Source organism: Tamandua tetradactyla, chromosome 13 (genome assembly GCF_023851605.1).
Source record: "Tamandua tetradactyla isolate mTamTet1 chromosome 13, mTamTet1.pri, whole genome shotgun sequence".
Taxonomy (NCBI): Eukaryota; Metazoa; Chordata; class Mammalia; order Pilosa; family Myrmecophagidae; genus Tamandua; species Tamandua tetradactyla.
This window is the reverse complement of record NC_135339.1, coordinates 47,890,452-47,906,942: the sequence shown is the minus strand read 5'-3', so window position 1 is coordinate 47,906,942 and position 16,491 is coordinate 47,890,452. Positions and strand designations below refer to the sequence as shown.

Sequence of the window (16,491 nt, the reverse complement as noted above, 5' to 3'; positions counted from 1 at the left end):
CATCTGTGTGAGGGTGAGATAAAATGCCGTAAGTATGCCAACTGAAGACAAAGATATAAGTGGTTTAAAAAAAATTTTTAAGCCCTATGCTAGTTGAAGAATCATACTGAAAATATATATACAGAAAGTTTGAAGGTAAAAGAAGGGAAAATGCATATACCAGACAAATACTATCCAAGAAGAAAACTGATCCGATAAAAATAAATTTTTAGGCAAAAATATTAGAGAAAAAAGAGTTCACTACATAATGGTGAAAGATTTGATTTATCAGGAAATAGCACATTTCTTTATTTGTATGTACATACTAAGGTTGATCTCAAAATGCATAAAACAAAAATAAAATAAATGAAATGAATATATAATAGAGAAAATCAATAAAATCAAAGGTTTTTTTTGAAGAGATTAATGAAATTGATGCTTTGGTTAACTGATGAAGAAAAATTAAGAAAAAATATGTAACTTTCTAGGAAGGATAAAGGGGACTTAGTGACAGATGCTAAAGACATTAAAAATAAATACTTGATAAATTTGAAAACTTAGATGATATGGACAAACTGTTAGAGAAATGTGAATTAACTAAACTGACTTCAGAAGAAATAGAATACATGAATATTTAGTTTCAAAACTATGACATAAATTGATAATGAAAATATCTTTCCATAAAGAAACTCCAGGTTCATACAGTTTTACTGGCAAATTTTACCAACATTTAAGAAACAAATTAATAATAACAATTTTATACAAACTCTTCTATAGAAGAATATAGAAAAGGGGGGGGAGGAACACTCATTCACTGTGCTGGTTTGAAAGGATTATGTACCCTAGAGAAGCCGTGTTTTAATCCTCATCAGTTTTGTGGTAGCAGCCGTTTCTTTTAATCCCTACTCAGTAATGTAGGTTGGAAACTTGATTAGTTCATCTCCACAGAGATGTGTCTCTACCCATTCCAGATGGGTCTTGATTTGTTTACTGAAATCCCTTTAAAAGAGGAAGCATTTTGGAGAAAGCTTGAGAATGACAAGAGCAGCAGAGACATGGAAACTACAGTGACCTTTGGAAATGAAGAAGAAGAACGCTCCTGGGGTAGCTTCATGAAGCAAGAGGCCTGGAGAGGAAGCTAGAAGATGTCACCATGTTTACCATGTCCCTTTCCAGTTGAGAGAGAAACCCTCAACTTCATCAGCCTTTCTTGAATGAAGGTAACATCTTGTTGGTGCTTTAATTTGAACATTTTTATAGACTTGCTTTAATTGGGACAGTTTCTCAGCTTTAGAACTATAAACTAGCAACTTATTAAATTCCTCTTTTTAAAAGCCGTTCTGTTTTCTGGTATATTGCATTCCAGCAGCTAACAAACTAGAACACTCACCATACCTTTTTTTTTTTTTTGAGGCTAAATTCCTAAAAATTCCTAAAACCTGTAGTTTCTCTAGCTTACTCACAAAGAGGTGTAAGCAACTTAAACAAAATATTAGCAGGTTGAATTCAGCAATGTATAAAAGATAATAAGTTATGACCAGTTGGATTTATCACAGGAATTCAAGGCTAGCTTTACTTTAGAAACAAAATCTGTGTGTTCTGCTACAAAAACAGATTAAAGGAGAAAAACTTTATTATCTCAATAAATGCAGAAAAAGCTGTTGTTAAAATTAAGTGTTCATTCATGGTTTTGTGTAAAGCACTTAATAAATTAGGAATAGAAGATAATGTTTGACCTGATAAAATGAGTTTACTACAAGAAACATCATGGGGACAAATTTAAAAGTATTTCCTTTATGATTAGGAGGAAATCAGGGGAAGCTGTGTTTCTCCTTCTGTTTAGCATTTACTAGGTTATAAGTGGATACAGAAGTCAGGAAAAAGAAGAGGTAGAAGGATTGTAAAAGAAACAATGTCTTTATCCACAGATATGATAATTTCATAGAAAACCGAAGAAAATCTACAAGTAAATTAATAGGATTTTTGAGTTTAACAGGGCTGAATACAAATTCACTATTAAAAATTCTAATAATTTCTATATACCAGCCACAGATAAAAATGCAATCGTTAGCTTAAAATATTAATTACACTGTAATTTTCCTACAACTGTGATTTAGTAGTAATCCAAGACTAGGAAAGGCTCAGTACTTAGAATTTTCATCTACAAAGGTCTCTGGCTGTGTGGGCTCTGTCTTTCTTCTGGCTCAAGCTTCTTCCAAAATGTTTCCTCTTTTAAAGGATTTCAGTAAACTAATCAGGACCCACCTGGAGTGGGTAGAGGCGCCATTTCCCTCTAATCAAAGATTAATACCCACAATTGGGCACACCGCACCTCCAGGGAGATAATCTAATCAAGTTATTCAACACCTACAGTGCTGAATAGGGATTAAAAGAAAGTTACCTCCACAAGATGGATCAGAATTAACACATGACTTTTTTAGGGTATATAATCCTTTCAAGCTGGCACAAACTGAATGTGGGAAAAGAGAAAGGTATGATTTCTTTGGTCAGAAAGGAAGAGCCATGAATTTAAATCCTTAGATATAGGACATTTTGAGATTGCTAGATTGGGCCTCTTGTGAGTTTAAAGCCAGTACGGTTTTGAGGTGACAGGTACAAGATGAAGCTGCCTTCAAATCAGGAAAAGTAACCAGGAAGTATTCTTAATGTTGGATTAAATAATAAATATCTAGATGAAGCCAGGAAAGCTTCCAGCCTTGTAAGAGGTGGGGTATTTAGTTAGCAGTATATGGAGAGAAAAGAGGATTTTAGCAGTATTATATAAGAACAGGGATTTCCTGGATACATGCCACTGCTTGGGTCATATTTTGATGTAGTAGAAGACTAGGACTGAAAAGAATTTTCATAGGTGTTTTAGTTTTTAAAGCTGCCGTAAGGCAGTATACCAGAAATGAAATGGCTTTTTAAAAAGGGAATATGTTAAGTTACAATTTTATGGTTGTGAGGTTATGAGAATGTCCAAACTAAGGCATCCAGAAAAGATACCTTGACTCAAGAAAGGCCATTGGGTCTTACACACCTTGTTAAGTGGGAAGGCACATGGCTGGCATCTGTTGAGGTCTTTGGCTTCTTTTTTCAGACATCTTCCCTGGGGGTGTTGTCTTTGATTTCCAGAGGTCTCTGGCTATGTGGGTTCTGTTAGCTCTAAAGCTTTTTCCAAAGTGTGTAGGAACCAAGGGTTAATTAAAACAAGACCTGCAGGATTTGTTGGAAGCAGCTGGCCTCAGGATGGTAGCAGTAAACTGTGGAGATTGTTTTATAGAGCAGCCTGGGAGGAAGAGAATGTTTACCCCAAATGGTTATGTTAAGTATGAAGGAAGAGAGCACTGGAAAACAAGCTCTCTGTTCTTTCAAGAAATGCATGCATGCCTTTTGTCACCCTGCAGTATATAAGCAGGATCTGGATAAGAATAAAGTTGTCTGTTGTTTGTTAAAGTTAAGCTTCAGACCCCCTGAACCCGTCTGTCTCTTCCTTCCTTCCTTCCTTCCTTCCTTCCTTCCTTCCTTCCTTCCTTCCTTCCTTCCTTCCTTCCTTCCTCCCTCCCTCCCTCCCTCCCTCCCTCCCTCCCTCCCTTCCTCTTTTTCTTTCTTTCTTTCTTTCATCATTCCTTAATATCCTTCGAGCTCCATTTCGTAGGAAGCAACAAAAGTGGTTCCCTCTTTTTTTTTGAAAAGACTAATGAAATTGATGCTTTGTTTAACTGATGAAGAAAAATTATGAAAAAATATGCAACTCTTTCTAGGAAGGATAAAGTCCTTGTAGGACTCTAGTAAGCAACCTCAGCCTTGAATGGGTAGATACACTGCCATGGAAACCATGTAATCAAAAGTTACTGCCAGTTTGGTGGATCACATCTCCCTGGAAACAATAAAAAAGATCCCACCCAACAATATTAAATGAGGATTAAAGAAGTTGGCTTTTCTGGAGTACACAGCAGTTTCAAACCAGCACAATAGGTATGACTGATGAAGAGTGGGTTTAAAACGGTGTGTGGAAAAACGGAATTTCTAGTGTATTCTACTTAAAAGCTTTAAAGCATTGGATGAATAAGTTGCACTTGATTTATTCACGGCATTTATAAATGCAATACTTTGTTTTAAATATTAATTACAATATAATTTTCCTGCAACTGATTTAGTAATCAAAGGCTAGGGATGGCTCAGTACTCAGAATCCTTCATGCTTATGAAGGTTACTTACTGTGACTGTATTTTATTTAATGTCTTCCTGTTTTTAGTTGTCACACTATAGTCTTCAACATTTCATTTAAGTTATTTTGAGAGAGTTATGATAGCAGACAGCTATTTTTTCTTTATTTTTTACTTTTGCATGGGAAAGCACCGGGAATTAAACCTAGGTCTCTGGCATGGCAGGCAGGAACTCCACCTGCTGAGCCACTGTGGCCCGCCCATTCACTGAACTGCCAATTATTTTTAAAAGCAGTCATCAAAGATGTCATTTGGAAGAGTTAGCATTTGTTAACACCAGGAAGCCATTGTGAATGACACTACCAACCAGGTGGTTCTAAAAGCTAAGATATATTACAGCAATATTTTTTAAAAACTGAAGTAAAGTAAATAGGGAAATTGATATAAGAAATCAGTAAGGACCCAGCATGCAGTGTTGCCTGGGAGGTCTAAAGTTGCATAGATAGAAGTGGTGAAGAAAAAGAGGAAGAAATTTGAGGAGGAAAACTGCACTGAGACAAACCTCAGTATTGTGTTTTATACAAAAGCATAGTAGAAGAGCATCATAATACAAAGCCATTTAGCGAATAATTTTCAGAATACATATGGTAAAATTGAGGGAAAAAATAAAAATGCATTAACACTGAAAAAAGTTTGGTCTCTTTACATGTCTAGAAAAGTGTGTTTTCTAGAGTTTTAATGTAAATTTGTGATGAGGGCTTATGTACATACTATATGATTACTCAAATCCTTTGCTACTTTCTATTTAAATGCATTTTTTTTTTAAGTTTTGTATCAGTGATAATCCTCTAAATTGGAGCAATTCGTCTGTGGACCTCAGTAAAACAGATCGAAGGTTGTCCTAGTTTCTGACTGAAGTTCATCTGTTTTTTTCTCTGACTTATTAATGCCATGTCTAACTTTCTAAAATTATTCTTCTAAAAAGACAAGCAGTTTTATTAATTTTTTAGAACTTGAATGATATAAGTATTGTCTCACACCATTTTCTTTTCTGCTGCTCTTTTTCCCCATTTCCTCCTTCCTCATTCCAGGCAAAAGAAGAGTTCACTCTTTTCTGTATTTCTAGGCTCACTTCTCTTTTTTTTTGGACAAAGCAACAGAGACATTTATTTGGGTCTTAAAATTGAGTACAGGTTCAGGTAGAAACCCAAATCATGTTCCGTCTTGGCATTTCCAGGCAAGGGTTTTTAGAGGAAGATTAGACAAGGTGTTTGTGTGGTTGGTGGATATTTAGGGTATACTAATTGACCTTTAGGTTAGATAGTTAACTGACTTCTTTATCTTATGGTTTGTTTTATGGTCTGTATGCCCTTGAAATTTTGAGGAACATCATTGCCTAAGACTTTGCATACTTTGACAGTTTGTGATATTTGGTTGGGACCTGCCTAAGAGTAACCTGCAGAATGCCCTCTCCACTTTAAATCTCTTACCCATTGAAACTGAATTTTGTTTTGACATTTCCCCCTTTTGATTGAGATCATTCACTAAAATTGTTGCTAATCAACATTTCAATATTAATTCCTTGATACCAGGGAGGTTCATCCCTGGGAGTCATGTCCCACATAGCAGGTTGGGGGGACTTCTTCATTTAAAAAAAATAATAATACTTCACATGGAGAAAAAATAAAATAACATGAAATGGTAAAAAAAAAAAAATAGTATGAAACAGAAAGATGAATAGACAATTAAAAGTTTCCCTTCTACTCCTAACCACTTGGAGAGACCCACTTCAAAAACCAAACAAACAATAGAATTTAATGAAGTTGCAAGTGATAAAGTGATGCATGAACATTTTTAGAGTGATCCAATTTCAATTTTGTTTTTCTGTTGATATAATTGAAATATAGAGGTTGATATGTTTGAAAAATATTTGCTGAACCTGTACTCAATTTTAAGACCCAAGTAAATGTCTCTGTTGCTTTGTCAAAGGTAGACAATTGAATACCTTTTCCCTGGGATGTAGTTAAGCTGTTTGGTGGTAGTTTGGTTGAGTTTTTGGTGCTTTTCATTTATTTCTTGTTGACCATGTTCTTCCCTCCCAAGTGACAGAATCTTTAGCAGAACATCAGCTTTGAAATTAGGACAAATTAAGGTTTGAGTTGCCTAAATGCCATTTACCAACTCTATACTCCTGGTAATTCTTTGAATTTCTCTGACTTTTGGCTTTCTTATCTGAAATATGAGGCTAATAATAGCTACCTTACAGGATGGTTTTATTTACTTATTTTATTTTTTTAAATTTAATTTATTTGCATTATCAAACTGAAACAGCATACAAACATGAACATTCTTAACATATAGCCATTCTGTGTGTGGTGTACAATCAGTGACTCACAATATCATCACATAGTATATTCATCAGCATGATCATTTTTTAGAACATATACATCACTTCAGGATGATTTTAAAAGTTGAATGTAAATTTCCCAGCACACTTTCAGGCATGTGTAGGTACTCAATAAATAGTAATTCCTTTTCCGTTTTATGTTAATGAACAGAGTGTTTATGTTTAGGATATATTATTAATATAACCTAAAGACGTTGTTAAAATGACTGCTGTTACAGAAAAGAGATCCTAGGTAAAATTGACCATATGACATTTTCTATCTCTATAAAACTAAACACCGTAATCGGTAATTTTTATTTAGGAAATTCCAAATATAAATAAAGGCTGTTACTTAAAGCAAGAGGCAATTATTGCCTAGAATAAAATTTTAAATAAGAAACAGCAGGATTCCTCATCTCGACACTAGTGACATTTTGGGACCAAATAGTTCTTTGTTGTGGTGGGGCTGTCCTGTGTCTTCTGGGATGTTTAGCAGCATCCTTGCCTCTACTGACTAGATGCCAGTAGCACCCTCAGTTCAAGTAGTGACCCCCAAAAATATTTCCAAACATTGTCATATATCCCCTGGGGAGCAAAATCACCCCTGTTTGAGAACCATTGATTTAGAGCATAGCCTAAATAGAACAAATAGGATAGTTTCACATTTATAGCTACGCAATGAAAAAGAAGAGTAAATTAATGTTATTATAGGTGCTAAAATGGGATCTTGCATAACTGAAAAATAAAAGATTTAACGATAGTGAAAGAAAAGGTGTTTATGAGAGAAGAGGCTACTTTATCCTTCGATTCAGTAATTTAGCAGGGAGCTTGGGTAAATAGGAAAATAATTTGGTTCATAGTACTTTTTTTATTTTAAAGCTATTGCAAGAATATGTTCTTATGAACAGTACACATTTATCCTGTTCATAGCATAATCAATGACTTATGCTATGTGATACGGATTTCTTTTTTTGAGCAGTAATACCTCTGACTCACAGCAAGATCTTATATAATCAAAAGCATCTTACAAAAATGAAAAGGAAATTTAAGTAAACATGATTTATTCTGGAGTACTTTCACTTCTTAAATGTTCACTTGGTTGAAATTTGAATGTGTTACATATAGATTTTTTTTTGTATTTCAGTAAAACTTGATTAACAAAAGCAGTTGGTGGGCCATATTTGGCCCATGGGCTGTGATTTGTGAACCCCTGGTATAGTTAATTTACATTTAATGTAATTATCAGTATCCTTGGGTTTAAGTGCCATCTTACTATTTCTTATTTGCCTTACCTGTTTTCTTCCCTTTTTATTCACCTACTCTTTCTTCTTTGGGATTATGCAAGTGTTTTACAGTATTCCATTTGATCTACATTATTGACTTATTAGTTATACTCCTTGTTCTATAAAATTAATGGTTGCTCTAGGGTTTACAAAATGTATCTATAATTTATCACAGTACACCTTCACATAATATTACAGCATTTCATGTATAATGTCATGAAATGACAACAGTTTACTTCCATTGTCACCTTCCATCCTCTAAACAATTTTTCATACATTTTACTTCTCCATATGTCATAAGCTCCATAGTACATTGTTATTATTTTTGCTTTAAATAGTCAATTGTCTTTTTTAAAAAGTTTTAAAAATTATTATAATTACCCACATACTTATATTATCCTTTCTTTATATATATCTGAGTGTCTAACTGGTATGAATTTTCATCTGCTTGAATAATTTCCTTTCACATCTCTTTGTAGTACAGGTCCATTAATTCTTTCAGCATTTGTTTATGAGAAAAAGTTTTCTTTGTTTCTCTTTCATATGTTTTTTTTCTTTTTTGCATGGGCAGGCACTGGGAATTGAACCCAGGTCTCCAGCATGGCATATGAGAATTTTGCCACTGAGCCACTGTCGCACCGATCTCTCTTTCATATGTGTATTTTTTTTGTTTTTAGTGCAGTTTTACTGCAATGTATTCACATACCATACAAACCATCCAAAGTATACAATCACTGGCTCACAGTATCATCACATAGTTTTATCTACAAGTCCCTGATCAATTTTACAACATTCTCATAAATAGAAATTAAAAAGAAAACCGAAATCATCCCATACTCCGTATGCCCCCGTTATTTTTTTATTTTTATCTTTTTTACCTTTGCAGTAGCTCATGCAAGAACTTATTTATATTTGTTGTGTTAATTGGTTGGATATAGGAGTCTATACAACTCCTTTCAATTATGTTCACCCTCAATATAGTAATATTATGTATAGACCCTTCTAGTGGACTGCCTTTACTTCTGTCTATTCCCTTGGAATTAAATTCAACCTCATTAGCAAACTGTTCACCTATCTCAGGCTTCTGTGTATCTCTAGGTCCCCTATGTTCTGCATTGTAAGCCTCAGATTTTACCTTTACCATGGTAAGGCCCCTTTTATTGATCCATGGTATTGGTGTGGTACATTTTGATGAAAGAATATTAAATATTATTGGTAACTATAGTCTGTAGTTTGCAGTAGGTACATTTTTTTTCATATACCCCTCCATTATTAACTCCTTGTAATAGTTTTGTACATTTCTTCTAGTTCATAAAAGAACTTTTTTATATTTTTGCAGTTAATCAGGAACATTTTCCACAAAAGATTCACTATTATACATTCCCATATTTCAAGGGAAAATGGTAACAGAAAAAGAAGGAAAAAGTGAAAGGAAGAGAATGAAATCTGAGGTCAGGCATCAAAGTAGTAAATCAAATCTTTCTTTTATTGTAAATTATACTTATTAGAAAAGAAGAAACATTAAAGATCATCTATTTTAGGACATTCATGGCAAATGAGGAAACTGAGTCCCAGAAAGGTTAAGCAAGACTAGACATAGGACCAAAATGCAGATATATTGACTTCTAGCTCAGTTCTCTTTTTGCTGCTCAAATCAAGTTTGAAAAAAAAATAAGTAATTAATGCATAGAACAGATTTCTGTGGTTACTCATAGAGAAACCTGGAATCAACTGGAGCTAGAATATTTAAATCAGTTTCTAGTTTCTAATTTTTAATTGCTTGAAAGAGCTTTATAGTGGTAGCCCAACTCTTCTTAAAAAAATTGGAAGACAAACGGAACCAGACTTTTATCTGGCACAATAAACTTCAAATACCTTTTCGGTTTTACTGTTGGCACCCAAAACATTCTCCAAAGAACTTTTGGCTGCCACCATCCTCTCTTCCTGCTTTTTCTGTTGTTGCAGCTGTTCTTCCTCCTGCCTGTCCTTTTCTTCAAGTTTTTTCTGAATTTCAGTTTTTTCATATCTGAGTTCAAGGCTTTCAGAAAGTCTTTCAGGTTCTTCAATAGCTTTTCTGAATTTGCAGGTCCAAGCATTGCAAGAAAGTAGCCCTGCTGTTGCTTGAAATCAAGTCTGTTTTTGATAAGATCATAAACAGTTATATATTTCATATATGGAACATAAGCTTTTTCCTCATCCACAATCCAATCTGCATTCTTCTATTGTCTTGAAGATCTTAAGGGCATCTGTACATAGTTCTTAGTGCTTATTTTCTCTGGTTTGATTTTTGTCTTCTTATTGAGGTCTTTTAGTGAAGAACTGAGGTAGAGTTCTTTATGAACTGAAGTGACCGCAGACATAATGAACAATCTTTACTTTCCCACTGTTATGATGGATGATTTACTTCATTAGAAGTAGCTTATTTTTCGTGGCACCAGGGGACATCACTAATGCCAGCCTCCTCACTAAAGGCACATCTCCCACCAGCCTGAGGAAGAATTAACCCTTTGCTATCCTGATCGTCTTTCATATGTTTTAAAAAATATTTTTATGAGAAATCTTCACACACACACAGTCCATTTATAGTATACAATCATTGGCTCATGACATCATCACATAGTTGTGTGTTCATCACCATGTTTTTTTAGAACATTTGCATGACTCCAGAAAAAGAAATGAAAAGGAAAAACTCATACATCCTATATCCCTTACCCCCTCCCTCTCCTTGACCACTAGTATTTTAATATATCCATTTTATTTTTGTCCCTTATCCCCCTCTGTTGTTTATTTTTTCTTTTCTTTTTTTGTTTTTTTAACTCATCTGCCCATACCTTGAATAAAAGGAGCATCAGATACAGGGTTTTCACAGTTACGTGGTCACACTGTAAAAGCTATATAGTTCACACTGCAAAGGCTACAATTGTCTTCAGGAATCAAGGTTACTGAGATACAGTTCACCAGTTGCAGGTACTTCCTCTAGCCACTCCAATACATCATAAACTAAAAAGGGATATTGAATCAAGAATCAAGGCTACTGGAACACAGTTCAGCAGTTTCAGGTACTTTCCTCTGGCCACTTCAACATACCGTCAACTTAAAAGGGATGTCTATATAATGCAAAGAATAACTCCCAGGATCACCTCTTGACTCTGTTTGAAATTCCCAGCCACTGAAACTTTTGTTTCACTTCTCTCTTCCCCTTTTGGTAAAGAAGGTTTTCTCAATCCCATGTTGCCAGGAAAATTTACACCTCTGAAAGTCATGTCCTTTTTAACGGGAGATAGTGAGTTCACTTGCCATGTTGGCTCAGAGAGATAGGCCACATCTGAGCAACAAAAGAGGTTCTCTAGAGAGTGACTCTTAGGCATAATTATAAGTAGGCTTAGCATGTCCTTTGCAGGAATAAGCTTCATTGGGGCGAGCCCCAAGACTGAGGGCTCAGCCTGTTGAATTGGTTGTCCCCACTGCTTGCAAGAATAACAGGAATTCCTCAGATGAGGAAGTTGAATATTTCCTCTTTTCTTCCTATTCCCCAAAGGGGACTTTGCAAATAATTTATTATTCTCTGCTCAAATTACTCTGGGATATAGCAGAGTATCACACTACCCTGTACAAGCCAACAAGATCTCACTGCCTAGTCAAGATTCCATGTAGTTATGGTGTTCAAATGAACTGAGTATATTAGTTTGTTAAACTGCTGAAATGCAATATTCCAAAAATGGAATGGCTTTTAAGAAGGGGATTTAATAAGTTACAAGTTTACAGTTCTAAGGAATTGAAAGTGTCCAAATTATGGCACCAAGAAGAAGTTACCTTCACTCAAGAAAGGGTGATGGCTTTTCTCACCACCTCTGTCAGCTGGGAAGACACATGGCTGGCACTACTGGTCCCTTACTCCTGGGCTCTGTTGCTTTCAGTCTCTGTTGCAGGGGTTCCTCACTTTGCTTCTCTGGGACTGACTTTCATCTCTTGGCTTCCCTTGGCTCTCCACGTTGTGGCTTGCTTAACATCTCATGGGAAGCCACATGGCAAGATCTGCTGGGCTCCAAGCATCTCCAAACATCCTGTTTCTGTTCTCCAAGTATTAGCATCTGTGTCAGTCCTGCTCTCTGTGAGCCTTCTCCAAAATGTTTCCTCTTTTAAAGGATCCCAGTAAACTGATCAGGACCCACCTGGAATGGGTGGAGTTAATCTCCACTAATCAAAAGGTCACCCCCATAATTGGGTGAACCACATCTGGAGATAATTTAATAAAAAGTTTTGACCTACAATATTGAATCAGGATTACAACATGACTTCTCGGGTACATAATAGCTTTAAACTGGTACGCTGACCATACAAGTTAAATTAGATAATGAGCTATATATATATTTTTAAAGATTTTAGTGGTCACACTCTTCCTCCACCCTTACCTTATAATTGGAAAAATCAAGGCAATATGTGTAATGGTTAGAGTATGGACTCTAGTGTTGGACTGCCTGAATTCATATCTTGCATCTTCCATTTGCTAACTTTTAACCTTAGTCAAAGTTACTTAGTCATGTTAAGCTTCAGTTTTTTTTTTTTCTATGCTAGGGAAGAAAATTGTACCTACCTCATAGGATCGTTCTGAAGATTCAGTGAGTTAGTCCACTTAAAATATTTGAGTGTAATATTTGGCACATATGTTTGGCACACTCAGTCAGTGTTTATCATATTATTATTTTCTTAATTTTAAATGAAAGCTCTGTTTTATTACTAAAACCTATAGAGAGTTAAAGTTAGTTTTTGCCCTGTTCTGAGAATAGATGCAAGTATACTTGTAATTCAGAATTTTTATTATCTCTGGTTGCTTCCTCTCAGGAACTTACTTAAACTAAAAGAGGGAGAATTTGAATTTTAATACGTATGGACATTATTGTAGATACCCAAGTAATTTGAGGAAAGTATCCTTAATTCTTCAGTCTATCATCTTGAGGTTTTACCTATACCTATGGTCACATTGAAGTAGTGGGGAAGCCCTTCACATATCTCTTCAATCATATACTCTGTTTTCTCATTTCCCAAGGGCTGGTCTTGGGAAATGAGAAACCTGTGGCCTGTAGCTTCAAATCTTTTCTTTACTCTAAGGGCTCATGATGGAGCAGGGTTAGGTCAAGAAACATAGGACAGTCTGGAAGATTTTTGTGTGTCTGCTCATTGCTCTTCAGACTCAACAGATACCTGTTTTGAAGTGCCAGCAACTAAATATCAAATTAAAGGAGATTGCTTGTTTTTTGTGTTTTTTTCCCTAGGCAGAAAAACTAATGAAGCAGATTGGTGTGAAAAATGTGAAGCTTTCAGAATATGAAATGAGTATTGCTGCTCATCTAGTAGACCCTCTTAACATGCATGTATGTATTTTTAATATTAAAAAAGTTTTTTGTTTTTTATCTAGTTTTTTTTTTTTTTTTTTTGCATGGGCAGGCACCGGGAATCGAACCTGGGTCTCCAGCATGGCATTTATCTAGTGTTTTATGTCAAAGGTCCCCAAGACCACATCTGGGTTTGGTGATTGACTAGGAAGAATCACAGGATTCAGCATTTAGTCATACTTAGAAATGTGATTTATTCCAGCAAATGAATGCAAAGGAAACTCAGCAAAGGGATAAGGTTCATCGGGTTAAGTCTGGAGAAAACAAGTTGCAAGCGTCAAAGAGTCCTCCCATTGAGTCAGTCAGGGCACATTTAATTACTCCAGCAATGAGTTGTGATAACGTGTGAAATGTTGTATACCAGAGAGGCTCATTAGAAGCTCATTGCCCAGGGTTTTCATTGGTGGTGGTGGGATGATCTCACGTGCAACCTCTGCTTAGCATGTGCCAAAATTCTAGACTGCTAGAAGGAAAACAGGTGCTAAGCATTAAACCATAATTTTTTATTTTTATTTTTTATTGATAAAACTTAACATACAAACGTATAAACATTCTTAACATACAGACATTCCATACATGGTGTACAATCAATGACTCACAATATCATATAGTTTTATGTTCATCACCATGATCATTTTTTTAAAATATTTGCATTGCTCCAGAAAAAAAGGAAAAAAAAAAAAACACCTCATACATACTATATCCCTTACCCCTTGCTCTCATTAACCGCTAGCATTTCCATCTACCCAATTAAAAAAATTTTTTTTTTATTTTTAATTTTTTTGATGGAACTTAACATACAAACATAAACCATATATTTTTGCACAGTTTAGGCACAATGAGCCATTCTTCTAGTGGAATGGTGGGAACCCTCCTAGTATCTGAAGTTCCTAGTGATCTGCTTTGTAAGCAGGGCTTTCTTAAGATAGCAAGCTGAGAACTGCTATGTTAAATCTTTTCTATATACATTGTGTAGTACAACTTGTATTTTTATATATTTGTGTTTATGGCATGTAAAATGTACTGCTTTATGCTTTAAGTTGTGGATATTTAATTTATGGAGTTTAAATACAGTTTTCCATGATATGGTATGATGAACACAGGATTCTGAAACCCAGTTTTTCCATTCATGACTTGGCAAATGATTTCCCTTTTGAGTCTCCGTTCCTCCATGTATGAGTTGAGCCAAAAGGCATTTGTTACTTAAAAATTAAAAAATAATTTAAGCTGTGCTTATTTTAAAAGTGTTTCTCTTATTTGCTATTTATAAAGACATTTTAGAAGTTTTGATGCAGTTTTAATTTTGGTTATTAAAATTCAGAAGTCGAGTTTGATAGGTATTGACCTTATATCTAAAATTCATTCCTTTTATAGTTGACAACCTTGTATATAAAATAGGTACGCTCCTGGTGAACTATTCCCCAGAGGTGAATTATTTTTCTGAACTGGTTCAGTCTTCTTGTGACAGTATTTCTTCCTTATAAAGGGAATGGATTCCCTAATAGATCCTTACAGATTTTTTAAGTGCCATTTATATAGTGCTTTTTTAATAGTAGGTAGTTGACCATTAAATTTGTTTTTCTAATTTTATAGCAGTTTATTAATTTCATCGTTGCTGTAAAATGTTTGTACTCAACATTCATATATAATTTTAATGTTTTATTTTTTATGTATAATTATTAGGTTAAGATTTGCCATTCGTTGGGAATTTTTTTTTTACTTCAGTGAATATGTATTAGTTGTAAAATACATGTTGACCTTACCTTTTACCAGGTTACTTGGAGTGATATAGCAGGTTTAGATGATGTCATTACGGATCTGAAAGACACAGTTATCTTACCTATCAAAAAGAAGCATTTATTTGAAAATTCCAGGCTTCTGCAGCCTCCAAAAGGTATGGTTAAAGTTTATGGTGCTAAAGCATTAAAATCTAGAAAACATTGAAACTGCTAGCAGGTTAAAACTAATTTTTGTGAAGTCACATTCTTAAGAGAACACTAAGATTCAGTGATTTGTTTAAATGATAGTTTTAAAGTAATTGCTCATTTTTTAGCCTCCTAACTTTAGATGAATTTTGTACCTATAGGTTTGTGTTAAAATAATCCCCTTTATTTCAATTCTGTTTTTTTTTATGACTTCCAAGTAAATTAGGATTTGGAAGATTAAGGTTGAAAAAAGTCCAATCATGAGCTGTTTTTTTCTTTTTTTCCCTCAAGTCAAGACTTCTTTTTGTGGTTTCGTAGTTCTAGTGTCCTACCCACCGCCTATCCCCATTGATCTTAATTGTTTTAACTTGTAACATTTCTTTACAGGAAATACATTCCTGCAGATAGACTAGAAATTAAATAGTAGTTTAAAAAAATAGGTATTATTATTGAGAAATAGCCATACACATACAGTCCAAACATACAATCGGTGGCTCACAATACATCACACAGTTGTGTATTCTTCACCATTAGTTCTTATTTTGGGGGAAATCTCCTTTTTTGTAGGTCGTATGCCTTAGGAACTTTAAAAGCCTAGGTACTCAAGAATTGAGAGTGCTTATAATTGCGTCCTTAATATTAATCATGTTTAAGACTTGTTAAAGATGATTCAGATCGAGAGTTTGTGGTATGTAACAGTGAGGTAAATAGATAAGTTTACGATGTATTTTAGTTTCCTAGCTGGTAAAACAAATACCGTATCAATGGTTTGGTTTAAACAGTGGGAATTTGTTGGCTCATAGTATAGAGGCATCAGTAGCCAGGCATCAGTAATGGGACGATTTCTTTCTGAAGACTGTGGCATTCTGTGGCTGACTGGCAGTGATCCTTACTTAGTCCTTGGCTTTTTCTGTCACCTGGAAATGCACATGGCCACATCTTTTTTTTTCCAGCTTCCATTGACTTCCAGCTTCTGACTTCTCCTCATGGCTTCGGTTCCCGTTTCTTTTTTTGCGATTTTATTGAGATATAGTCACACAGCATAGAAACCATCTGAAGTAAATAGTCTCTGGTTCACGGTATCATCACATCTTGTTTACAGCCCCATGATCAAATTTAGAACATTTTCATTACTCCGGAAAAGAAAGAAAAAGGAAAACCCTGATCCTCCCATACACCTTATCCCCCAAATTATTAAGCCATAGTGTTGATGTGGTACATTTGTTATGGTTGATAAAAGGGTTTTAAAATATTACTGTTAATTATAATCCATAATTTGCAACAGGTACATTTTTTTTCTCCATATACCCCTCTGTTATTAACTCCTTATAATGGTGTCATACATCTGCTTTAATC

At 34.8% G+C, this 16,491-nt stretch overlaps 1 protein-coding gene across 5 annotated transcripts in view; it reads left to right on the top strand.

Annotated features, from left to right (window-relative positions):
• ATAD1 (ATPase family AAA domain containing 1) overlaps positions 1-16,491 on the top strand; it is an 89,173-nt gene that overhangs the window by 21,449 nt on the left and 51,233 nt on the right. For all 5 annotated transcript variants that reach the window (XM_077125332.1, XM_077125335.1, XM_077125333.1 and 2 more), the window contains 2 exons: positions 13,091-13,189; positions 14,984-15,104. In XM_077125332.1, the coding sequence (XP_076981447.1) occupies positions 13,091-13,189; positions 14,984-15,104 (220 nt within the window). The remainder of the gene's footprint in view (positions 1-13,090; positions 13,190-14,983; positions 15,105-16,491) is intronic.